The sequence below is a fragment of the Lagopus muta genome, chromosome 11, assembly GCF_023343835.1.
Source record: "Lagopus muta isolate bLagMut1 chromosome 11, bLagMut1 primary, whole genome shotgun sequence".
Classification (NCBI taxonomy): domain Eukaryota; kingdom Metazoa; phylum Chordata; class Aves; order Galliformes; family Phasianidae; genus Lagopus; species Lagopus muta.
In genome coordinates, this window is record NC_064443.1 from 11587711 (window position 1) to 11611437 (window position 23727).

The 23727-nt window shown below is 58.8% G+C and overlaps 4 protein-coding genes across 4 annotated transcripts; 2 read left to right on the forward strand and 2 right to left on the reverse strand.

Annotated features, from left to right (window-relative positions):
* Positions 1-1525: 1525 nt before the first annotated feature.
* DALRD3 (DALR anticodon binding domain containing 3) lies at positions 1526-6329 on the forward strand. Its single transcript, XM_048957637.1, has 13 exons — positions 1526-1820; positions 1895-2184; positions 2257-2531; positions 2750-2808; positions 2888-3010; positions 3369-3439; positions 3743-3801; positions 3972-4054; positions 4432-4555; positions 4659-4717; positions 4816-4929; positions 5118-5186; positions 5333-6329. Exons 1-13 carry the CDS (start codon positions 1650-1652, stop codon positions 5450-5452), a joined length of 1617 nt encoding a protein of 538 aa, XP_048813594.1. The 5' UTR covers positions 1526-1649; the 3' UTR covers positions 5453-6329.
* A 16-nt stretch (positions 6330-6345) lies between these two features.
* Positions 6346-10239, reverse strand: WDR6 (WD repeat domain 6). The gene is made up of 6 exons (XM_048957848.1): positions 10173-10239; positions 7729-10084; positions 7456-7551; positions 7220-7336; positions 6928-7046; positions 6346-6851 (listed from the first exon to the last, which is right to left on the reverse strand). Exons 1-6 carry the CDS (start codon positions 10237-10239, stop codon positions 6352-6354), a joined length of 3255 nt encoding a protein of 1084 aa, XP_048813805.1. The 3' UTR covers positions 6346-6351.
* On the reverse strand, positions 10239-23629 carry P4HTM (prolyl 4-hydroxylase, transmembrane). Its single transcript, XM_048957849.1, has 9 exons — positions 23363-23629; positions 23211-23292; positions 16416-16606; positions 15830-15926; positions 14196-14358; positions 12460-12645; positions 12192-12282; positions 11671-11794; positions 10239-10579 (listed from the first exon to the last, which is right to left on the reverse strand). The coding sequence occupies exons 1-9, from the start codon at positions 23627-23629 to the stop codon at positions 10362-10364; spliced, it is 1419 nt and encodes a 472-aa protein (XP_048813806.1). The 3' UTR covers positions 10239-10361.
* Positions 18418-21840, forward strand: LOC125698829 (secreted frizzled-related protein 5-like). The gene is made up of 4 exons (XM_048957641.1): positions 18418-18746; positions 18970-19142; positions 19741-19830; positions 20247-21840. Exons 1-4 carry the CDS (start codon positions 18418-18420, stop codon positions 20579-20581), a joined length of 927 nt encoding a protein of 308 aa, XP_048813598.1. The 3' UTR covers positions 20582-21840.
* Positions 23630-23727: the final 98 nt, after the last annotated feature.

Here is a 23727-nt window from a genome sequence, read left to right on the forward strand (position 1 = left end):
GCCGGCACGGGCAACGGAATCCCAAAAGCAGCTGTCCCCGCTGCGCCCAGCTGCCCTGGGATTTCGTTACCCGCGCCTCCGCCTCAGCCGCCGCTGCCGTGCACTGGAACGGAGCCGCTCCGGGCCCTGCGCGATGGAGCACAGCAGGCAGCATCGTGGCTCAGCCCCACGCACCACAGCCGGGGGTTCCCCATGTTCTCATGCTCCTAAAGACAGCAGCTTGCTTCCTGGGGATGAGCTGCCTGTCTGCGGGGCCCTGGCTAGCTGTGGGGATTTGGCTGCCCGCATTGGGCCACAGAATGCTGCACCAGCTGTGTGCCACCACCCGCCCATGCAGCCCAGTGCTGATGGGCAGCGGGAGAGCAGGATCTGGCCCTTGGAGAGAGACAGCTTTGGAATGACACGATCACTCCCGCTGAGCACGCAGCCAGAGAGCCATCGGGGATGTCGTGTCTGTCCTAAGCTCTTTCTGCACTTCCGAGTCCCCCTGGGCTGTTCCAGGAGCCCTCTGCCCCTGCTTCAAGGAGCCAGGCAGGGACAGTGCAACCAAGTGCTGGGCCACAGTGAGGGAGCCAGCCCCAACCCAGCTTTGCCAGCCCCAGCAAATGGCTCTGAGGGCTGCAACCCCCCGGGCAGGGGTCCCCGGTGGCTCCTGCCCTGCGGACAGTCAGCAGTTGGTCTGTGTGAGCAGCAGTTCTCAGATCACCTCTTGGCTGTGGGTGGTGCACGGAGCACCCCACCTTGGGGACTGCCTGGGGCTCCATCCATACAGCGCTCTGGCTCTCAGCCCCCTGGAAAGCAATGAGGAGCCGCCAGGTCCCCGAGGGCGCCCGCAACGAGGGAAACAGAAGAATGTGAGCCCTGGAGGAACCGGTTTGGGCCTGCGGGCAGAACGGCCCCCCCGCAGGGAGGGAAGGAGGGGGGACACGCGCCGCCAAGGGGTTTGGGTGCTTCCTGGATACCAGCAAAACAGCCCTGTGGACCCTGCGGGGTGGCACGCGGCCCCGGCGGGAGGGAAGTGAGACTGAGCCCGGAGCAGCGCCGCGGGACACCGCGATCCAACGGCCGCCATCGCCCTGCGCCACGGGGCCCGGCCACAGCCGCTCACGAGGCGCGGCTTCCCCCGTGCAGCCACGTGCGCCGCGCCCCCGTCCCCTCCCGGCCCCGCCATCCCCGCCGTGCCGCAGCAGTGGGGCGGCGCTGCCGGGCCGCGCTTTGCCCTCGCGTCGCCCCGCGGCTCGGGCTGAGCGTCGGGCACGGTGCGGCCCCGGGATGCGCTGCCGTGTTTCCCTGCGGGCACAGCACGGCTCTGGGCCGAGGGCGGCCCAGGGTACGACGACATCGACACGACGCTCCGCCGTGACGGCGCAGCGGTGACACCGGCTCGGTGACGCGGCACGGAGCGCCTCGCGGAGCGCGGCTGTAGCCGGCACGTGCGCCCACCCCCGGCTCAGACACGGGCGGCCCCTCGCTTGCCACACCCAGCATGGCGGCTCCTCCAAGATGGCCGCCCGCGCCCAAGATGGCGGCCCGGGGGCGCCGCGCGCCGCGCTCAACATGGCGGCTGCGCTCCTCCGGCCGCACCCACGTGGGCGACGCGTCGGTTACGTCACCTCTTCCCTCTCACCGGAAGCGGCGGCCGGGCTGCTATGGAGACGGGCGAGGAGCGGCCGGGGCTGGCGCCGACGCTCCGGGCGCTGAACGTGGCGCTGGGGCGGCCCGCGTCTCTCTGGGTGAAGGAGAGCAGCGCCCGCAACCTGCGGCACCGCGACTTCCTGGCGCCGCGGGCTGCGCTCGGGGCCGCCTTCGCCGGGGGGCAGGTCGGTAGGCCGGCAGCAGGCCGCGGCGGGGGGGCGGGGCCAGGCGGTGTGCTGACCACCGCTCCAACTCGTAGGTGCCCTCCGATGTCGTCGCGGCCGTGACGGCGCTGGGCGGCCCGGGGGTGCTGGCGGTGCGTGGCTGCCGGCAGACGGCGGCGGGGCTGGAGGTGCGGCTGCAGCGCTGCGAGGCCTTCCGGCGCTTGCTGGACCCCCAGCCCGGCCCTGGCCCCGCCCCCCTACCCGGCCCGCAGGCGGCGGTGGTGCTGCACTGTCCGGCCCTGCGGTGCCCCGGAGGCCTGACGCCTCGCCGCCTGCGCCCCGTGCTGCTCGCTGACCACTTGGCCCAGCTGCTGCGTGCCCAAGGGTGAGCGCCCTGCCCTCGCCTCCTGCCCGGCCCGCGCTCCCCGGCCCGTGCCCACATCTCACACTCCCGCAGGCTCAGCACGTTCCTGGTGCCTGCTGTCACCGACAAGCGGAGCCAGGAGGTCCTGCAGCAGCTCCGTGTGGAATGGCCTTCCAGCAGCACAGCCAGCCCTGAGACTCTGTCAGCCTTGAAGCAATCTCTCAGCCAGTGCCACTATGCCACACATTCTGAAAGGAGGTCAGGTGTGGCCTCGCCGCCTGAGGACATCATTTGTAAAGTACACCTGAAAAGCTATGTGGAGCAGCAGGGCCTGGAAGGCTATGACCCCAACCTGGGAGTCCTCCTTGGTGAGTCACACATGGAGTATTGCTGATGATAGCAGGGGAGAAAGGCTGCAAGTGGGCCGGGTTCTTTGTTCCCCGTTGTTTTTACGGAGAGTAAGGGACAGAAGCAAATTGCTTCCTCCTTCTCCTCTGGTTTGAGCCATAAATGGAGGCAGCCTGGGACAGATCCATATGGTATGGAATAAGCCCCTTGTCCCACTGAGTGCCCTCCCTTCTTTCAGTGACAGAGGAGAAGCTGCGGTCCCTGGCTGAACTCCAGCAAGCTGTGCTGCAGGGCATGGTGAGTGACCCCCTGGTGCCGCCTGCTGCTTTTTCTCTCTCCTGTCAGTGTTTGAACTTGTTGCTGTGCTGTGCTGCAGGCAGGGTGCCAGGGGAGCTGCTGCAGTGTGGTGCACATAGTGAGCTGCGAGGAGGAATTCCAGCAGCAGCAAATGGATCTGTTATGGAGGATTTTGGATCCAGGAGCCAGCATGGATTTGCAGGTGAGGAACTCCTACACTCTGCACTGTGGTTCATGCGTCAGCCCATCTTTAGTGCCTGTAGTGAATGCTGATGCCCAGCCTTGTGCCTTTATGAGTCTTCCCTTCCCTTTGGCATCCAATTTCCTTGGGATTTTAGCATTAAAGAAGGAGGGATAGGAGAAAACTGCAGGACACAGCTAGAAAATGACAGTCTTTAACTAATGCAGTGCTGTTTTAGCAGCCTTTAACTCTGGGTTCCTCTTTTCCTGTGGTACCCATTCCCAGGATGTGAACAGTTTCCTGGTAGCTCTGTAGGCACAGTTCTTCCTGTACTACATTACAAAGGAGCTTCTTTCACCTAGCACTTCCTCTCTTTCAGAAGCACCTTGTCTGTGGACCAGTGAAGGTGACAAACCCCTTATCCCCCATCAGTGCAGACCATTACTTTCAGTAAGTTGGTACTGAGCAAGGAGCCTGTCTTGCCCTGCCATGCTGCATGTCTGCATGTCTTGCCTGTGCTCTGTTTGGCCCTACAGGCAGCAGTCCTAGTGTGTCTCTCTCTTCTGCTTCTCTAAACCTTGGGGCTTTTTCTGGAGGACTTCAACAATGCTTCTTCATTACTGCCAGCAGCAGTGTTGCTGTCTCTGTCTTGCTCCAGGCAGGATTTGTGTGCCCTTGGTTGGCCAGCTTTCTGTTGTAGAAGGAATGATGCCCCATGCAGCCTGCTTAGCAGTGACTGTGTGTTCCTCCCAGGCTCAGGAAACGCCAGATGTATGAAGCCTCTGTCATGAAATATGGGGAGCTTGCACAAGGTGAGGGTTTGCTCTGCAGGCTGTGGAGGGGGGAGGTCGGGGCTGGGGAGGTGCCCATACACCAGCTTCAGCAGAGCCCCCTCACTGCAGTGGGTTTTCCTACCTGGGGCTTTGGAAATGGCAGGCACACGGTACCACACAGCTTCCTCCATCCTGTGTTCTCTCTGCAGACGAGGCCTGGACTGAGGTTATTGATATCCTGACGGTGGCTGCCATCAGGTTTGAGATGCTGAGCACTGCCCACCGGAGCCAGGTAGAACAGCCCAGAGCTGCAGCGTAGTGGGAGGCAGGCAAGCAGTACTGCTCAGGGAGTTGTGGATCATGGCACAGTTGGGAGATTGGTGGGAGCAGAGGGACAAGTAGCACTGGATGTGAGGAGGCACTGCATGGACTTTGGCCACCCCAAGCTCAGTCTGGGAGTGTTTTTTCTCAGGGTAAATCACATACAATGTCTGGGCTGATATCCTGGTAGGCTGTGCCTGTCAGCCCCAGCAGGGCACGGTGCTCAGCACGCTGGTGGCCACACTTCACCTGATGGGAAGGTACTGCTCCCCCAGCAGGAGACACAGGGATGCACCAGGAATGGCCCTGGGCCAAGCAGCCTGGACTGCAGGTTGTCTCTGCCCTCAGATCACCCTGGACCTGGAGGACAGCAGCATTTCTACAAAGGGAACCAAGAGTGGTGCCTTTGTGATGTACAACTGTGCCCGGCTGGCCACGCTCTTTGACACATACCAGCGGGCTGTAGAGCGAGGTGAGCACTGGCCCTGCTTGTCTTCCACCTCTAACAGCTGTTCCTCATACCTGCAGTCACAAAGGCTTCCCTGGCTGCAGCCACAGTCTCACCACTTTTGCAGGCACATACCCACCTCTGCCACCAGCATCAGAACTGAACTTCTCCTGCCTCCGGGAAGAAGTGAGTGCTGAGGGACAGGGTCTGTGGAAAGCAGTGTGCCCTTGGCTCTGGGGGATGGATGCTTCTGGCCCTCTCTGACAAGCATAATCCTTTCACAGGGTGAATGGCTCCTCCTCTTCAACTACCTCTTGCCCTTCCCAGAAGTCTTGCAGCAAGCAGCACAGCTGCCCCCACCCAGCAAGGGGCTCCGGGTCACAGCCAACACAGAGGCAGTAAGTGCTGTGTGCCAAAGCACCTGTAGCACCAACAGTGCTAGCCCAGAGCAGGGCTGCTCTTCTGCAGAGTGCTGAGGGGCGTTCCTGGGAAGAGATGGTAATGCCCTCGCTGCTATTCCTGCTGTGCAGGATGGCCCCAGACTGGCCAGACCATGCAGCATCAGCCCAAGCTGTCTGTGTTGCAGGTGTGCAAGTTCCTGATCCAGCTCAGCATGGATTTCAGCTCCTACTACAACCGGGTTCACATTCTCGGGGTGAGTCAAATGTTCCAGGCCATTTATTGGGGGGCTGCTCCTGGATGCTGGTAAGATGCCAGCTTTGCAGCAACAGGATATGAAGGAGGGCAGAAACAACAAGGTCAAGAAATAGAACCGCCACCTCACCGCCTTTCTCCTTGCAGGAGCCATTCCCTCACCTCTTTGACCAGATGTTTGCACGCCTCCAGCTGCTGGGAGCAGTGAGGGACATGTTCCATAGTGCCCTGGCAACTCTGCACCTCCCTCCTCTCAGCCAGATCTGAGCCACCACTGAGGACTGTTGCCACGGAGTGACAAACAGCAGTGCTACAAGGGGCAGAACAGGGTACTTCCTCCCAGGCCAGGCACTGGGCTGCTTCTTGGTCAGAGACTGGGAGTTGGGGTCCATCTGAATCTCACTGTGGGGCTCCTCCTCCTCGGTGCCCACAAAGGAAGGAAGCACAAGGGACTGAGGCACCCATAAAGCCAGGCACCAATCTGTTCCCTCAAAGCTGTTTATTGAAGGGGAGCTCTGTGCTGGCAGAGAGCTCCTGAGCCTCAAGGGCTGCTGTCCTGCCTCGTGCCAAGTCCTAACATTAGGGCTGAATACATTTATTGCTGGACAAATGCTGTGTCTGACCTAGCAGTGATAACTGAGGAGGGGGAGGGAAAGATGGGTAGAAGAAAGGTCTGTGCTGTGCACAGGAGTGGGAGTACCTTGCTGCAGGAGCAAGGTTAAGCAGTGCTTGCAAGCAGCCCCATGTTCCAATAGCACAGTCCAGCCTTTCTGGCCGAAGGCTGTGTACAGCTTCTTATCCTTCCTGTGCCTTGGCTGCCTGCAGGTCTGCTGCTGCACAGGAACAACCCTGCCAGCCTGAGGAAGGCACTGAAGGACTGCTCTTATAGGGCTGGCCTGGCGGGGCACAACAAACAAACAGTGTGCTGCAGCCCTCTGTTCCCCAGCAGCTCTGTACCTTTCTTGGCCTCCTGCTGCCCTCAATCCTCCCAGCATGTGGAGAGCTCTGGCTCTCCCTGTGGGACAGAGGGATGTCCATCCTCCTCGAGGAGGACAGCACAGCTGCATCACTGCACACACACAGGGCACCTGGAGCAGTGTGCTGGGACGTTCCTTTGCTCTCATTGTCCCCATGCAGATGGGGAGCAGGGATTTTACTACACCCCTTTACTGGACAGCACCCTGTGACTGGAGCTTGCAGTGGGTGTCCAGGGCAGCACAGCGCAGGAGCTCCAGGCCCTGCCCACAGAGCACGCAATACCAGCACCGCTCCCCACCTGCCTCTGCCACCTCCCAGCAGTCCAGCTCTGCCAGGTCGGGCACGTAGAAGAAGGTGGTGCTCAGCTCCTCCAGGCTGTCCCAGCTCAGCCGCCACAGTGTCAGCCGCTGGTCCACGGAGGCAGAGAGCACCAGGTCCGGCCGCAGCACTCTGATCCCCGTCACGTGAGCAGCATGGCTGCACGGCCTCGCCACGCGCTCCAGGATGCGCAAGCAGGTCTCTGGTTCGGCCTCATCACCGTCCTGTGTCACCTCCAGCAGGCAGACGTGGATGGAGCCATCATCACTGCCACTGGCCACCAGGAACTGTCCCTTGGGCAGCTCCTGGATGTGCAGGCTGTTCACCCCGCAGCTGTGAGCCACGACAGTGAGCAGCGGGGTGGCCAGGGCTGGAAGGAGAGGCTCGGTCAGGACAGCAGTGCATAGAGCTGCTGGCACAGCCTCCCTGCCCATGGCTGTACCCACCCAATGGCTTCATCTCTCCCTCTGAGTGCTGCAGGGCATCTGTTGCATCTGCGATGGTACTGGTGATGTCCCAGAAGGCAACGCTGCCGTCAGTGGCCGCACTACACAGGAAGTGCTTCCTGGAAGGAAGATGTTGGGCAGCCTCCAGCCCCATGCTGATACCCAGGGCAAGCAGAAAGGATGGCCCCAATTTCCTCCCTCCCTTCACCAGCTCCACTGCCATCACCCTTTCTTGTTGCGCAGGCATCACAAGGATGAATGCTTCCCTCCCAGTACCCTGCCCAGGGCTCACCTCTCCTCCTCTGCCCACGTGTGCAGGAATGCCTCCACTTTCAGCACACAGCGCTGGTGGTGGAACGACTCTGCCACGAGCAGCAGCTTCTGGGCAGCCTCCAGCAGCACAAAGAGCCTGGGCAGAGGGAGATGCAACTGATCCTGGGAGAAAGAGGTGCCTTACTGCAAGGTACCACCCTACTCCTGCTCAGAGCTGGCACCTCTAGGCAGCTAAGCCCCATGCTGACTGCTCACCGGACTGATCCATCACTGCATGCAGCTACCAGGAACGTACAGGGCACGGGCAGCTGCTTGCTGTTGGTTCCGCATACGACTGAGAGGGACATGTACCTGGGCAAACATAGAATGCTTGCTGCATGCCCCCCCGGCACCTGCTGTCATGTAGGAGGACAGGGGGGGCAGCAGCATGAACTCAGCACAGGACACAGCTCTGAACACTCTGGGGGTTCTGAGAGGAAGGACTGAGTCAAAATCCCCTCAAAGGCTCAGGCAGCCATCGAGCATCACCTCGTCTCCGGGTCCATCTTGACAAGCTTGTGCCTGTTCTTCATGCGGTCCCAGTGCTCATCCAGCCGGTGGGAGGCCACGTGAGTGACCTGGCAGCTCACCATGCCCTCAGCCTCCAGATCCGCAGCGCACTGCAGCCGATAGCACTCAATCTGTGCGCGGCCGCCGGCTGAGAACAGCAAGGAGCAGAGCTGGGTGCCGTTAGGCAGTGCAGTGCCGGCCAAGGCCAGCGCCCTGACACTGGAGATGTGGTCGCTGAGCCTGGTGAGGGGCACCGCTGCACGCGTCAGCTCACTGAGTGTCAGCACGCACGCCGTGGTGTCCTCGCTGCCGGTGATGAAGACATCAATGGGGCGGCATCCGGGCGCCCGCACGGCCCCCAGGTGCCGCACGCAGGTGATCTCGCGGCCATGCAGGGACGCCAGCAGCACCCGCTGCTCGCAGGGCTCGGCCTCACTGTGGTACAGCATCACGTCCCCACGCTTGATGAAAGCGAAGGCATCGGCCTCAGGGCTGCTGTGGTAGCTCCAGGAGCGGTGCCCTCCGCCGCAGGGCACGCAGTGCAGGTTCACCCCGCTCCTTGTGCTCCACACCACAAAGTTGTCGGCGTGGAAGCCCAGCACCAGCAGGTCCCCGCTGGGCGTGAAACGCAGCTCCTCAATCCACTGCAGCCCTTTGCGGGGCCGGTGCTTCTGCAGCACCTCCAGCTGCTGGTCCCGCAGGCAGAGCTGCCGGTAGCAGCCGTCCCGGCCTGTGCTATAGATGTAGTCCCCACGGCAGGTCACTGAGGTGACCCCTGTCTTGCCATGAAGCCCAAAGAGCACGGACAGAGGGTTCTCGATGGGCACAGCCTCGCTGTGTAACAAGCAGGAGGGCTCCGACTGGCTCGCAGTGCCCTTGCTGCCCAGGGTACCTGTGTCGGTGCCATCAGAGCTGCTGCTGCCACAGGGGAAGAGGAGCAGGGAGCCGCGGCGGTCCCCACACAGCAGCAGCCCTCCCTGGGGCAGGAAGGCGGCACAGGTGTGCCAGCGCTGCTTGCAGGGTGGCAGCCGGTAGCGCCCCATGAGCCGCACCGCAGGCACCTGCCCGGGGCTGCAGGTAACATCCATCCAGAGCACGGTCCCGCCGGGGCCGGAGACCACGAGGGCAGCGGGGCCGAGGGACGGCCCGGGCCGGGCGGCCCAGCTGAGCCCCAGCACGGGTCCCTCGAACGGCCTCAGCCTGGCGGGGCGCTCGGGGCCGCTCAGGGTGAACACGAGCAGCCGCCCGTCGCCGCCGCCCAGCGCGCAGAGCGGCTCCGCCCCGCCGGGCATCGGGGCGGCCGCCAGCAGCCCGCGGGGCCCGCAGGAGGCGGCGGGGCCGAGCAGCGGCACCCAGCGCCCCGCCGCCGCCTCGTAGGCCGCCAGCCCGCCCGCCTCACCCAGCGCCAGCACCCGCCGCGGCCCCACCAGCAGCACCGCCCGCGGCCGCTCCGGGGCCCCCAGCGTCTCCGCTTCCGCCGGAGCCTCCTTCCGCGGCCGCCACAGCCGCGCTCCCCCGTCGGACCCGCCGGTAGCGAGGCAGCCGCCGGCGGGCCGCAGAGCCAGGGCGCGCAACGCCCCGCGGTGCCCGCGCCGGACGCTCCGCACGCCGCCGCCGCCGTCCCACTCTAGGCAGGCTCCGTCCTCCCCGGCGCTGACCGGACGCGGCCCGCGCAGCCCCACGGCGGCCACGCGCGAGCCGTGCCCGTAGCACACCAGCAGACAGACGGCCTCGCCGCCGCCCCCTAGTTCGCCCACGGCCCAGAGCCGCACGGCGCGGTCCTCGGAGGCGGAAGCCAACAGCCCCCGCGGCTCCGCGTAGCTCAGCGCCAGCACCGCGCCCCGGTGCCCCGGCAGGGTCCTCCGCGGCGTCTCCGCCTGCGCCGCCCTCCACACCGCCACGGTCCCCGCCGCCGTGCCCGCCGCCAGCGCCAGCCGCTCCCAGCCCGCCCCCGCCAGCACGGCGCAGCGCAGCGCCCCGGCCCCGCCGCACCGCGCGCTCCGCAGCCAGCTGCCGCCGGCGCGCCACTCGTACAGCGCCACGGTCCCGCCGCCCAGCGCCAGCGCCAGCCGCCCCCCCGCCGCCCAGCGCGCCTCCCACACCCGCGCCCCCAGCCGCCGCGCCGCCCCCCCGCCGCACGCCGCCAGCCGCGGTCCCCCGCCGCCCGGCCCGCCTCGCCTCACGGCCAGCACCGCCAGCCAGCCGCCGCCGAACGCCGCCACGCGCCCGCCCGGCTCGGCCCGCAGTCCCCGCACGGTGGCCTCACGCAGCGCTCTCCGCCTGCCCGCCGCCGCGCCGCCGCTCAGCAGGAACGCCGCCACCTCCGGGCCCGTGCCTGCCGGTGCCGGACAGCGCGTCAGCCGCCGTCCCCGCCGTGTCCCTCGGCCGCCCCGCGCCCGCCCCCTCCCCGGCCCGCCGCTCACCCGCCAGCAGCACGTCCCCCGCGAACTCCAACGCCGTTACCGGCGCCACCAACGCTACCGACTCCATCTCGATGCGGAGCGCCGCCCCGCCCCGCACGCTTTATTGGCGCGCCGCGTGGCCCCGCCCCCTCCAGCGCGGGAAAAGGCCACGTGCGCCCGCGAGGTTCCGCGGCACCCCCGGAGCGCGGCCTACAGCTCCACGTGCACCCCGCTGTACGTTTTGTCCACGGTCCATTCACCCGGGGCTCCGGCCCCGCTCCCCGCGTAACGCTCCATCTCCTGCTGGAAGCGCTGCTGCCGCCAGCGATTGGGGTCCACGTTGATCCAGTTGTTGGCGATCCACTTGGTGCCCTGGGTGACCAGGCAGCCCCCGTGCAGGGCGAAGTCATCCAGCTCCCCCACCCAGCCTGCGGGAGCAAAGCACGGCTTGCTGCAGGCTGCTGGACACAGCCCGGGCAGCACCGCTGAATGTTGACACCCAATTTTAGCTTGGGGGCTTCTCCCGACGGTCCCTCCTGACATCCCCCCTCACCCCACCCTGTCTACACACAGGGGGTTCCCTGGTTGCAGAACAGGCACTGCCTCTGTGCCTCAGCATTTCACATCACAGCTGCCCTTTTCCTCAACTTTTCCCCAAAGGAGAGGATGGAAGCCAGAGGTTTGAGGCCATACCATACATTATGCGTCACCAGTTCCAACCCTTTATAGAGATCTCAGCTTTTCTGTGACAGATTTCAGCAGCTTTTTTCCATTTGGGAAGAATTTGGCCATAAAAATTCAACAAGGCTCCTCTGACAGGACAGCAATGGCCCTGATATTATCATCCCACAGCCCAAGCAGAGGCCTCGTAACCTCCTCTGTAGCTTTTCTCGAGATGGAAACTCTTGGGCTACTCTCAGGAGACCTGGGACACTACATAACTTCATCAGCAGCCGGGAAGGCTGAAGTTAATGCCCCAGCCTGGCTGCCAGGGAAAACCACACAGCACTCTGAGAAGTGCAGCCCGAGGACATCTGTCACAGAGCTGCAGTTGCCCCATAGTGCGGCCTCGGCCCCACGTGGGGCACAGCGCAGCGCAGGGCAGGGAGGACCGCGCCTCCCCACACCGCAGAGCTTGCAGCCATGCTTTTGTCTGCCTCCCCTTTCCATCCCTGTGGGCAACGCCACATCAGTGAAGCATTTTGAATTGCGGCCCAAGCTCCAGCAGAACTTTCAGCTCACACAGCAGGGTGGAAGGCAGCTGGCGATGGCTCAGTGCAGCCAAGGGCTTTGTTTGCTGGCTAGTTCTGTCCCCCAAAGACACCAGGAGCCACTGACCCACTGCCTGAGAACAAAGGCCTCCGAGAGCCAGGAAGCTCCTGCTCAGCTGGTGACAGGGAGGCTCTGCACATCCCACTAGCAGGCAGCTACCCCCTTAAGGTCTCTTCTGAGCCACAGAACCCCTGGAAGATGGTTGTCACCTTCTGCAATGCTAGCAAGACTCAGCCTGGAGCCGTACCTTCTCCGTCCGACAGGTAGTTGTACCAGAAGACAGCGGTGCCTTGCTGAGGTTTCACTCGCAAATTGCCCTTGTCACAGTTTTTCCGAGTATCTCGCAGATCAACATCATTCTGGATCAAAGACTAACCAAAATCAACAACAACAACACAGAAGGTGTCATAAAGGGCCTGGAACAAAGCACAGGGGTGCTGTGCTGTGCGTCCTTTTGCCCTGTGCTGAGTCCCTTAATGCATCACCAGACAGCATGCCTACAGTTATCTTAGTCTGAAGAAAAGTGCCCAGATTAAAGCAAGCACAGCCTGTGTCAAGGCAGCAAGGTCCAAAGGCTGCCCCTCACGCATTGGAGTGGGGAACTGCCAAAGCCCTGCACCTCCTCCCTTGGCCTCTGAGTGAAATCACTCTGTGAAGCTCAGCCTTCCCACACGCCAGCTCAGAAGGCTCACATCTCCAAACCCCCCTTCTACAGTGAATACAGTCACAGTGGGACCCAGAACCCCCGAGAAGGACAGAGCCACTCACCATCTCTTCGTACGTCCTGTTATCAGCTATAGGAAAGACAGTTTCTCCTCCACCCGTGACATTGTTCAGGTAGAACAGCACTGTCACATACCTGCAGGACAGGACAGAGCAGCTGTCAGGGGACACAGCTGGAGCAGGAGGAGCTGCATGGGGCTGCCCATCCCCTGCTGTATGTACAGCACTCCTCCAGGACACCATGAGACACGCAGTTTACCTTGGTTTTTTTTTTTCCAAAGGCAACAGAGAGTTGCACCAAAGCAGCCCTTACCGGCATGAGGTCTCAAAGGGAGCGCTTTCGTTGGCAACCAGCTTGGTGTGGCTGCAGGCAGTCTCAGGGAAGACGGGGCCGCTGTCCATGTGGGCATGGTAGTGCCCCCCCTGGTCATAGCGCACGACCTGCAGGGGCTCACTGTGCTCCACAATCTCTGGGGGCAAGCGAGTCAGGCGCATTACCCTGGGGAGACAGCACTGCAGGTGAGGGGAAGACACATGCACCAGGACAGCTGCTACTCCCAAGCACAGAATACATCCAGAGAAAGAGAACCCCCTTCCCCAAAAGACCGGAGAGACGGATGGGCTGCAGCAAGCATGCCAAGAGATAACTAGGTTCCTTACAGATCTGTCAGACCATCAGCTCAGAAACTCCTCCTCAAGGTTAATAAAAAAACAAAAACGAAGGGCGCATCTCCAGCAGGACTGCTCTCATGAAGACCTTGCTTGCTCAGAAAGATCCCTCCTGTGTGTGTCCCTGGAGCCTTCATGTGCCATCTCAGCGCTTCTCTGGACTCCTGCACACCAGCTACAGACCTCGGGGACAGTTAGCAAAGCACAGGGCCCCTGCTGAGAGTGAACGAGAGACTAGCTCTAGGGATATTCTCATCACCTAACTCACCTTTCCCTGTTGCCTTGAACAGCCTCCCCCCGGCGCAGAGGGCCACGGAGGGCTCTGGGTTTTTTCCACTGCTACATCTGAGCTCATCCCCAAGGCAAGCAGGTACCTCTCAAGACCTGCCAAAGAACACTCAGTGCTCTGGCAATTCTGAGCTGTGAAGCCCTAGGGGAATGTGGCACCAAGGCAGGGTGGCCGAGCTCCTCCAGGCCCCCCAAGATCCCACTGGGGATCGCAGCCTCCTTCAGCACCACGCCTCCAGGTCTGCAGGGGCTTTCTAACGCTGGCAAACTGAAGAGCATAAATGCGATGTGCCGATGCCTGCGTGCGCCAGAGAGCTGGCACAGAGAAAGTGGCAGCCACAGTCTGCTCTAATTAAGGCAATATGCGACCCCATTCTCCCTCTGGAATGTGCTGAAGAAAAGGAGTGGCCAGCAGCCGTTCTGCAGCCTCGGGACAGAATTTCCCCACCCATGTCCTGGGTGAGGACCAGCACCACAAGAACGAGGAGTCTCCAGCCAATTATCTGAAACTCACCACGGCTAAGCCATTTGGCCTGCGAGCTGGGTTAACTCTTCCCAGAACCAAAACCAAGGTGAAGGGAAAGACAGGAGGTTCTCCCATCTGCTGGGACAGGCCCCGTGGTCATGCGCTCCGATGACTGAACTACCTCGGTGTGCTTGAGATAAAGTCGTGCTTATTATGAAGTTAGCTCTGAACAGCTACGACAGATCTCAGTGAAATGCATGAGTAACTCAAGCAATTGACAGTAACTACTGGCACCCAGACAGCGTTGGAAATGGGCAGTTTCTCCCAGTAAGCTCATTTACTAATTAGAATGAATTATTTCACATAATGCCAAGTCTTCTTGGTTTTATAGGGCCGTTCCCAAAAGTGAATGGCTACGCTGAAAGGTTTGATTTTTCTTTTTCCTTTTCCAGGGGACAATACAAATCCTTGCTCTAACGAAAACCTCCTCTTCCCATTTCACGACTGTGCTCATTGCTCTTCATACTCCACACTTCCACACAATTAGGAAGTGTGAATATTAGCATGTCTGCATCTGCATCTCCCAGCACAGGTGGCCCACATGCCCACACCCCCTGAGCCCTCACCTCTGCCGTATGGCTCTCATGACCTGGTGTGCGCCCTCGCCCTGGTACAGCCACGTGTGCTGGCTGTTGCGCACCGCGTCACTCGTCTTCACTTTCTGGCTCCCTATGTACTTGTGGAAGTCACGGATGTTCAGCCTCTTGAACTCCTCCAAACTCAGCACGCCTGTGGAAGAGAGCAGGAGCAGGCTGACCTGGGCACCCCACGTGCACGAGGTGATAGAGAACCATCAGTTGCAGCTCAAGGTCAGAACCAGAACAGGCAAAACACAATCAACTTGATACTTACATGTTTAAATGCAGCAGAGGGGGACACCTCAGGCCACCTTCCTACAAGACCTTGCAGGGCAATTTAAAAAAAACAAGCCCCAAACAACAAGCAGTACATTCTTCTGCTTTTGCTGCTTTTGTGCAATTTCAAAACATGAAAGAGATACACAACACAGTACAATCCGATGTAAATAGAAGACAGAAAAACAAAAGGTAAAAGGTTTCTACTAGAACAGATATTTCTTGTTTGCACTCAGCTGAGCTTGGCAAGGGATGGATTTTTGCCTCTGTTAGCTTCAGAGAAATCCTTACCGTTTGTTGTGTTCCCTTTCTGGAGAAGCAGGGAAGCAGCACATGCCAGGGACAGAGAGAGGAGCTCAGGGAGGCAGCAAACACACTGCTGTTTGCGGCCAGGGGGAAAGGCCCAGCCACCAGGGTCAGCCCAGGGCAGCTCCCCAGGTGCTGGTTGTTGTCAGCAAATCACCCACGTCACTGTTTCTCATGCCCCGCTCACATCTCCCAGTCCCCACTTCCCCTTATTTGATAACACAGTGCCACATCCAGGTCGTGACCTGGTCCCTCAGCGGCACGCACCGACGTGACAATGGAGGAAAGCAGCACTCTGGAAGCAAGGTCCTGCCAAAAGCACTTTAACAGGACTTTTCATTCGTAAACATCCGGAACGGTGGAAAAGCCATTGGCAACTCAGTCATACGCTCCTACCCCTGCCAAAAATGTCACCAGCGTGGGTGCTCGGGGTGCCCTCCGGATAGTTAGGCATTCACATGGGTACTGTGCCTACTTCATCTCCAAAGCAGCTCCTCTATGGCACTCTCAATGCCAGGTCACTGGAAGAGAGCATGCACAGCCTGTGCATTCACTTAATTTGATTAGGAAATGGAGAGTTGCTTAATTGAGGACACTCTAATTAGAGCAGCAAGGGTTAGAGTGCACGTCCAGGCCAGAGGGAGACCAGGGTAAGGGGAGTAACACAGAGAACAGAGCAGTGGCAGAGATGGAATCAGCACTAAAAGCTGACCAAGACCACCCTGAGTCCACCGATGCTGCACCCCTCTGCCAGTGAAGCAGCTCTCTCAGACAGCTGTAAAAGTCCCTTTGAAAGCAGGGGGGAACACCTTAAGAGCTGCAGCCCACACGATGAGAGCTACATGGTCAGAGCCAGAGCAGCTTCTGAGAGGTCTACACCAATTTTACTTTCTGCTAAGTCTCTAAAGCAGTGTTATTTTCCTTGGAAGACCATCTGGTACAACAGGCCTGGGCAGGGACACGGTATTTGCTTCTCCCTGCATGGCTGTGTGCGGCGTCCCCTGCTGAGGACATGGGGATTCCTGAGGAGCTGCTCTTACCATTCCCATCAGGATCAGCCTTGACTGCAGTGTACATCTCTCGGATGTTTTCAGGGGTCATCCACCTGCCGTTCCCAAGGCGGGTGTGAGTCAGCACCTGAAATTCAGAAGCAGATTAACACTGGGCACTGGTTTCCAGTACTAATGCAACCCTCACAGTTTCCTGCTTGAGGCCTGGCCAGCTCTCCTCTGCAGTGCATCAGTCAGCCAGGCGTCAGCACATCTCTGCACACAGACTTGAATGGAGATCATCGGGCAGCCACGCTGTGTGGCTGATCTGCATTTTCATTTCCAGTTTAGGTGGTGGCAAATGACTGCTGAAGCTCAGTTAACCAATCCTTAGGCGGATGTGGTACAGCTCTCAGCAAGCTGTGAACTTCAGAAGCGACATCCTTCTACCTACTCCAATGCATGCTGCCTTGCAGGACAAGGCTGCTGAAGAGCTGTGGACAAGGTGCTCCTTATTCCCCTCCCAGGTTTGTTACTGTGGATGATTCTGAAGCCCCATCAGCTGCAGGAGGGCACAGCCAGCTCTGCTGCACAAACTCAGCGTGCTGGGACACACACAAGAAGAAATGCACCCTACCTCTTTGAGCTGCAGCTGCCCATCCTGATTGTGGTCCAGCAGATTGAAGAAATCCATCTGGCTGATTTCTATCATTTCCATGGCTTCCTCGTAGTCATCCGTTGGTAGGATCTGGCTCTTCTGCAGCCCCTTCAGCTGTGCCAGATGGATGATGAGTTTGCACTCCTCCTCTGTCAGGAAGTCTGGAATTTCTGCAGGAAAATGCGAGCAGTAACAGAGTCTGAGGAACTGTTACATTAGGACAAATACTAACAGCAGGCCACTGAAAAGAGAGGAAAATAGGAAAATTTAGAAACTTCCTACCAAGCCAGGGGGGTAGGACAGTCAAATATATATATCTTTCTACCCGAAGAGCTCTACAACAGCACACATCTCACACCTGAGCTCCAGGAGATGGGTATTTTTACAGCAGCCATTCCTCAATGTTTGGATCCCGAGGTCAAGCCCCTTATTTTCTTGCAAATCACCACAATGGACAAAGGAGTGAACAAACACAGGCATATCACTGCGTTTTATCACTTCAAAGGTTACATGTGGATCACAGTCTAGAACTGCTGTTTTACAGGAAGGGAGGCCAGAAGTCCTTACAGGGGAAGCGAGGATGGCTAGGGTTTCATGCTCCTTTGCTCGGCAGCAGAGCAGGCAGCACCTCCCAAACAACCAAACTCCTTCTGGGGGTACCTAGCACATTGCTCTACTGGGAAACTCAAACAACTTCCTGACTTATTCTCATTCATTCCCTTAAATGAAGGGGGAGGAAGTACAGCCATCGGAGCAGGACAGGCTTAAGTGAATATGGCTGAGACGGGCTGGATTAGGTGACTTTAAAAGTATTTTCCAGTCTTAATGATTCTGTAAGTGCTTGCAGACACAAAGTCCTGCTCTCTAAACTGCAGCCCTGCAGGTGTGTGCTGAGGACACATCACATCCCAGCTGCAGCAGCAATCCTCAAAGGGGGAAAGAAAAAATAAAAGTTAATTACTTCCACGACCTTAAATCAACCCTATCAGCTCCGACTGTCAGTAAGCAGTTGGCCTCTTAAGTGCATACCAGAACTGGCCCTGTAGAAAATGCGATGCTCCTGGGAAGCCCCGGGGACACAATGCAGCTGTATCCCTCTGAGGACACAATTTCTGCCACCAGCAAAACAATGTCCTTGTAACAGAGGGGGCTTTGGGGCCACAGCTTCCGCTGTCCCGAGCGTCACGGCCTCACATCAGGTCAGAGCCAACCATACCCACTGGCAAGCAACAGTCCCAGGATCTCCAGTTCCTCAAACCGGGCTCAAATAATGACAGCTTCTGGAATCTTAATTACATGCTGGAGGAAGGACAATCCCTCTCTTCAGTGGTGGTAATGGGATTTTGTAACGAGGTAGAAATTGCATTAGCAGGAAGCGCTTTCTGCCAGGCAGGTTGCAAGGTGAGGGGCTTTCCAGCTAAGAGCTGGCAATCCGCAGTGCAAACAGTCTTCCTTCCCAGCTGCAAATTGGTTCCTGTGCCCACTGCTCTCCCAAACAGTTAACTTTGGCTGTGAGACCATCCTATCTCTCATCCCGCTCAACAATGGGTCCAGCTAAACAAATGCCTTCTAATTGACTTTGAGCAACACTTGATTGCTTTCAGAAGAAAAAAAAAAAAAAACAAAAGAGAGGAAAACATTGGGGTTTATGAAATAATGACTAATCCTGGAGCAAGAGAAAGGGGCTGGGTTGGAGCACTGGTGTCAAACAGAGAGCCCCAAGACACAGGGCCAAGGCATTCACTCCTCCCCAGCTGCCCTCATTTCCACACCTGCTGATCTAAGCCAAACCCCTGCTAAAATCCAAACAATCGGGGCCGCTGGCAAACGAAAATTGGAGCATTGTCTTCCCCAAGAGGGCTCTGAAAGGGCCGCACTTAATGAGGATGGATTGCCACGGAGGTGGCTCGCAGGCTATAAAAGGCGTTCTGCGGGCTGGAGCAGCTCAGTCTGGGTGTGCTGCGAGCCCACTCCGAGCACCATGAGGGCTGTGAGCACAGAGAAGGCGTCCCGCAGGCGGGGAGCCCCGTGGCTGCCAGGCCTGCTGCTGCGCCTGCTGCTGTGGGGCAGCCCGGGGGGGCGGGCCAGCTACCTGCGCAGGTCCTCCAGCTGCACCGCCATCCCGCGCAGCATGGCCCTGTGCTACGACATCGGCTACTCGGAGATGAGGATCCCCAACCTGCTGGAGCACGAGACCATGCCGGAGGTGATCCAGCAGTCCTCCAGCTGGCTGCCCTTGCTGGCCAGGGAGTGCCATCCCGACGCCAGGATTTTCCTCTGCTCCCTCTTCGCGCCCATCTGCTTGGACAGGTAAGGCATTTGCATGAGCTTGTTCCGCATCGCTCCCCAGCAGCGATGGCATTTGCCTCCTGAGAGAAAAGACGTGCAATCTGATCACAGCCACTTTCAGGCAGCACAGTGAGGGGACATGGGATTACCCAGCAGGGACTCTCCCCCCTTCTGAGGGAGAACAGAACTCCCGTCCAATTTCCAGAACAGCCTTTTGTTGCTTGCTTCCCTGCTCCCCCCCCAGGCTCATCTACCCATGCCGCAGCCTGTGCGAGGCCGTCAAGAGGAGCTGTGCACCCGTCATGGCTTGTTATGGCTACCCCTGGCCTGAAATCCTCAACTGCAACAAGTTCCCTGCAGACCACGAGCTGTGCATCGCTGCCGTCTCCACGGATGAAAGTTCCTCCAGCAGGAGAAGTAAGGGCTTTTTTTCTCATATGTTTTCCCATGTGTAATGCTGAATACTCACAGGGATGAGCCTATGCCTTGCCTGTGTTCATAGAATGGCTTGGGTTGGAAGGGACCTCAAGGATCATAAAGTTCCAGCCTAGTTCCTAGAGCTTCTGGCTTTAAGCTATATTTAAAAAGAAAAGTGGAAATTCTAGTTTTTCCTCTATGGGAACTGCACTGTAACTAGAAAAGGAGTGTGACATTGGCTGAAGCTTGTTCCCTCAGCTCTGCTCATCACTACCTGGGTGCCCTCAGACAGTGGTGCTTGGGGCAGGGGAGAAGTCTAAAAGACATGGGAGCTCACAGTGCGCCTGTCCAGGAGGTGAAAAGCAGCAGACATTCACTAAGCAACGTCACGGCAACATGCAGCAATGAACACAGCCTCCACAAAGCACAGCGAGCAGTGCCTGTCCCACCGTGAGACTGGGAGCTTAACATTCCTATCCTGGGGCTGGCTAGCTCAGGAGGAAGCACCATTTCAAAACTACAAGCCACCACTCGCAGATGTCAAAACCGTATGATGCCTTTTCCAGCAACGGGCGTTCTAACCAGCTTTCTGTTGCAGCAGTGCCTCGAGCCAGTTGCAAGGACTGCGAGCTGGAAGAGGCCAGCACCACCAGGGAGATCCTGGACAGCCTCTGTGCCAACGATTTCAGTGAGTACACCCACCTGCCCTCCCTGCAGCCAGCACAGCCTCCAGCAGTGAAGCTGTGACACACACAAGAATGGCTTGGCCATAAGAACTGACTTGGAGGAATCACGTCTTTTATAAGCAGGTTGCAGAGATGATCAGTTCTCAGCATACCTGTTAAGTAACAGGACTTGCTGCTCGTGGTATTGCTCCTTGGAGGCACTCTGCCCGTGCCACAGTGCTGCTATGCCTTCTGCGCTCATGAGAAAAGCAGGGTGGAAAGAACAGTGCTCAGTGCTGGAAGCGCTCAGCTCAGCTGAGAACTTTTCCACAATCACTGCAATTGCACGGGTTTGGGAGGACGTGTCACCACGTTAGAGGAGCAGCACAAAAGCTATGATGTGTAAACAGAACTAACAGCTCTTTTTCCCCCACTCCAGCAGTGAAAATCCGAATCCTCAGGAAGAACACGACCACAACCGTCTCCGACTTCGACCTGGACCCCTCCAGGGTGGAGGTGCTGAAGCACGGCCCGCTCCTCAGAACTGAAATCCCAGGCAGGCTGCAGCAGTGGCTGGACATCGATGCTACCTGCGCCCACAACATCATGAGAGGCACTCACGCGGGGGTCTTTGTCATCAGCGGAGAAGTGCAGAGTGACAAAGTGGTGGTGAACAAGGCCTACGCTTGGCAGAAGAAGAACAGGAACCTGCACCAGGCCGTGCGGAGATGGAAACATCACCGCTGCCCCGAGCAGGCCGGCAGGAAGGTCTGAGATCTTGATCCCAATGCTAAGAAATGGCTCCCTTCCCCACAGCTAGAAAACTCCTTCCCCGGGCAGCTGGTGTTTTGGAGACGTACAGTCAGTATTTTTAGGTGAATCAAAGCAGTCATAGTCAGCAGGTAGGGCCTCACTACAGATCCCTGAGATAACTAAAACCCTTCTCCAGAGGCAGAGCTTAGAGATGCAGACTTAACATATTCCTACGGCAAGGTCCTGCCAATCCAGGACTTACAATGGATGGCTTTGTGCAGCATCAGTGCCTTGAAATCTGCAGGCGAGCAGACTAGAAGACACCTTCGATAACATGGGCATTTGCACAGGTGAAAGGAAACAACCCCTCCTGAGCACACAGCAGACAGCTGAGGATTTCTGCATAACTGGGAATGACCGCTTTTTGACTTCAGGCATTCAGTTTGGGTCAGAACGTTCTGGTAACCGTGGAGCTACTGAAGATACCCGCAGAGCCTTGAGAGAGGTGGCAACAACACTGGGAATCGCTCTCACCAGTGAATACAGCCACAGCTCAACATGAGCAGAAAGCAGAAAACTGCAAATCCCCGAGTGAGAAAATGAGTTGGATTTCTACTGTCTAACAAAGCACTGCCCATGGAAAGTTTTCTACACTGGATTAAACTTGAGAATGAAATAAAAATGACAGAAAAAATAAAAAAACCACACAGCTCTGGGGATAAATACGTTCTTCCCTGTGCTCAAAGCCTGCAGCCTCAGTTGTGGAGAGAACCGCCAGCTTTGATGGAGACACATTGCCTCCCTGTGCTCGTAAAGCACAGCAACAACCCAGCCAAGACTGTCTCTTCAGATTTAACATGGGCTGAGATTAGCACTCACGGCACTCGCACTGCAATTCAGCCGCGCTCTGACATTTGTGTAGCAATTACTTCTTTTTCCCTGAGGCTCAGAAGAAAAACAGAGAGATTTCCTATTTTTATTCCTCCCCGCTGCCTCGTCTCGCAAACTGCCGCCCGACCCGCAGGGCCTGCTGCCAGGTGGTCCCTGTGATGGCAGCATCCTCTGAACAGACTGCGTTTTGAAAACACAACAAGTAAAAGCTCTGAAGGTTGAAAAAGGCTTTGTCTGATATTTGTTTTCCATTAATGGGATTATTTGATTACTGGTGTTTCCCAACTAAGCAGCGCACAGATGGTCTGACTTACAAGCTTAGAAATGATGTCTCATAACCAGAGGGGGGGAGGGGATGGGGAAACAGGGCAGGGACTTTTTGAGAGCTCCATGAAATACGCTTGGGTTCAATGCAGATGACTTACCCACATTTAAAACAGCAAACTGTGCGCTCCCTGTGGTGCCCAGCCCCAAAGCGCAGAGCTCCCATTAGGCCATCAGCCAGCTGCCCACAGCCCCACAACACCCTGCTTTGCTGAAAGCAAAGATCACAGCGCAGCCACTTCTCCCTACAGTGGCTCTCGTTCAGCAAAATCCCCTTCAGGACTTCAAGAGCTCTGCCAGCGACTTCTGGCTTTGTCTAACACCACCCCATTAAATACACACCTCTGCCAATTTAAACAACAGAGACGTAATAATTGGATTTTAAAACACTTAATTTAGGTCGGTGCTGTTTGCATAGATAGAGAGGTCTCTGGAATTCTTTTTAAGTCACAGCTGGCTCCTGGCAGGTCTATCTGGGAGATAAGAGCTGTCTTACGAGTCAAGGTTTCTAAATTAGGGCTTCCCTATCAGAGGATAAAGGAGAGCAGTCTGGGTGGAATCTGAAATGCTGCCTACCCAGGGCTGTCCCCAGAGCCAGCATCAGAAGGCACAGCCTGCCCCAGAAGCTGACAGAGGTGCCTGAGTCATATCAGGGGCTGTGGGATCACTGCTGCCTGTGGGTGCCCTCCTGGAGGCCAGCATCAGTCCAGCAGAGCAGCACTGGCGGGGCACAGAAGGTTGCAACTGGAGCAGGAAAAACCACTGCCCAGCCTGTGTCATGGGTCTCACAACCAGTACGTGCTCCAGGGCTGAGTTCAATGAATGTCTGATGGAGAACCTGCTAGAAATGAGCCATGAACACTGCATATGTAGAAATGACAAAACAAATCTGTATATTTCTTGCAGGTACTTACGGCACTAAAGGAATTTAGTAAGAAAATGCTCTGACCTGTGGCCAGGTTTTCAGTTTGTATAATCGATTCCAAATCAGAGAAAAGCTCAGGTACTGGCAAAGCATCTCAAGGCCCCCAGCATCATCAGCTCAGAGCCAACAGGTCTGCTCTGCCTTTGCAGTAATACGAGCTCCATCACCAAATTAACCGGTGCATTCCCAGCGGACTTCCGCAGAACGGGGTGCGGGGCTGGGGCTGCAGGGGCTGCAGGGGCTGCGCTCACCCTAGGGAGCGTCGCAGCGACGCGGGGAAGGCTGCAAACCATCAAGAGGGAAACGCGGTGCGGCCGCGCTGCAGAGCAAAGCCAGAGGAGGGCACAAAGCCGGCGGGCACCGGGCACCGACGCCGCCCCGCTTTACCACCGCTTAACGCCCCGCGCTCCCGTCCCACCCTCGCGCCCCGCGGTCTCCCCGGGGTCCTCGGCCGCCCGTCCCGCTCTTGGCACGCGGCAGGGACGCGGGCTCCGATCCGCGGGCACTCACCGAAGAGCGGCGGCTTGAGGCTGAGGGTGCGCACGGCGCGGGTCCGGCCGGGCCCCAGCTCCACCCGCTGCGTGTGGCCCACCTGCGGGGAGAGCGGCGGTGAGCCGGGGCCCGCCCCGCCCCGAGCCCCGCGCCCGGCCCCGCGGCCTTGCCTTGATGCCCTCGAGGCGCGGCAGGGCGCGGGCGGGCGGCGGCGGAGGCGGCGGAGAAGCGGCGGCGGAGGCGGGGGGGCCGCCGCCGGCGTCGCCGGCGCTGAGGTGGACGAAGAGCAGCAGCCCCAGCACGTTGAGGACGTAGAGGTGAGCGAAGACCATGAGCACGAGGAAGTAGGGCCGCGAGCACACGGGCCGCGGGCGGCCCCCCGGCGGGCCGGGCAGCGGGGGACTCTCCGCCCGCGCCGCCGCCGCCGCAGCCGCCATCGCGCCCCGGCCCGCCAGGCCCCGCGCGTCACCACGGCAACCGCGCGGCGCGTTACGTCATCGCGGCGGGGGCGTGGCCGGCGCGCGCGCGGCGGGAA

Coding starts and splice junctions, on each gene's coding strand:
- LOC125698829 (XM_048957641.1), top strand. CDS start 18,418: ATGAGGGCTGTGAGCACAGAGAAGGCGTCCCGCAGGCGGGGAGCCCCG. Junction 19,143..19,740: donor AAGTTCCTCCAGCAGGAGAA/GTAAGGGCTTTT, acceptor TTTCTGTTGCAG/CAGTGCCTCGAGCCAGTTGC. Junction 19,831..20,246: donor CCTCTGTGCCAACGATTTCA/GTGAGTACACCC, acceptor CCCCCACTCCAG/CAGTGAAAATCCGAATCCTC.
- WDR6 (XM_048957848.1), bottom strand. CDS start 10,239: ATGGAGTCGGTAGCGTTGGTGGCGCCGGTAACGGCGTTGGAGTTCGCG. Junction 10,085..10,172: donor GGGGGACGTGCTGCTGGCGG/GTGAGCGGCGGG, acceptor CGGCACCGGCAG/GCACGGGCCCGGAGGTGGCG. Junction 7,047..7,219: donor ACGTGGGCAGAGGAGGAGAG/GTGAGCCCTGGG, acceptor TCTTCCTTCCAG/GAAGCACTTCCTGTGTAGTG.
- P4HTM (XM_048957849.1), bottom strand. CDS start 23,629: ATGGCGGCTGCGGCGGCGGCGGCGCGGGCGGAGAGTCCCCCGCTGCCC. Junction 16,607..23,210: donor CCTCAAGCCGCCGCTCTTCG/GTGAGTGCCCGC, acceptor ATTTTCCTGCAG/AAATTCCAGACTTCCTGACA. Junction 12,283..12,459: donor CCCTTTGAGACCTCATGCCG/GTAAGGGCTGCT, acceptor CCTGTCCTGCAG/GTATGTGACAGTGCTGTTCT.
- DALRD3 (XM_048957637.1), top strand. CDS start 1,650: ATGGAGACGGGCGAGGAGCGGCCGGGGCTGGCGCCGACGCTCCGGGCG. Junction 3,802..3,971: donor ATATGGGGAGCTTGCACAAG/GTGAGGGTTTGC, acceptor TTCTCTCTGCAG/ACGAGGCCTGGACTGAGGTT. Junction 4,718..4,815: donor TCTCCTGCCTCCGGGAAGAA/GTGAGTGCTGAG, acceptor ATCCTTTCACAG/GGTGAATGGCTCCTCCTCTT.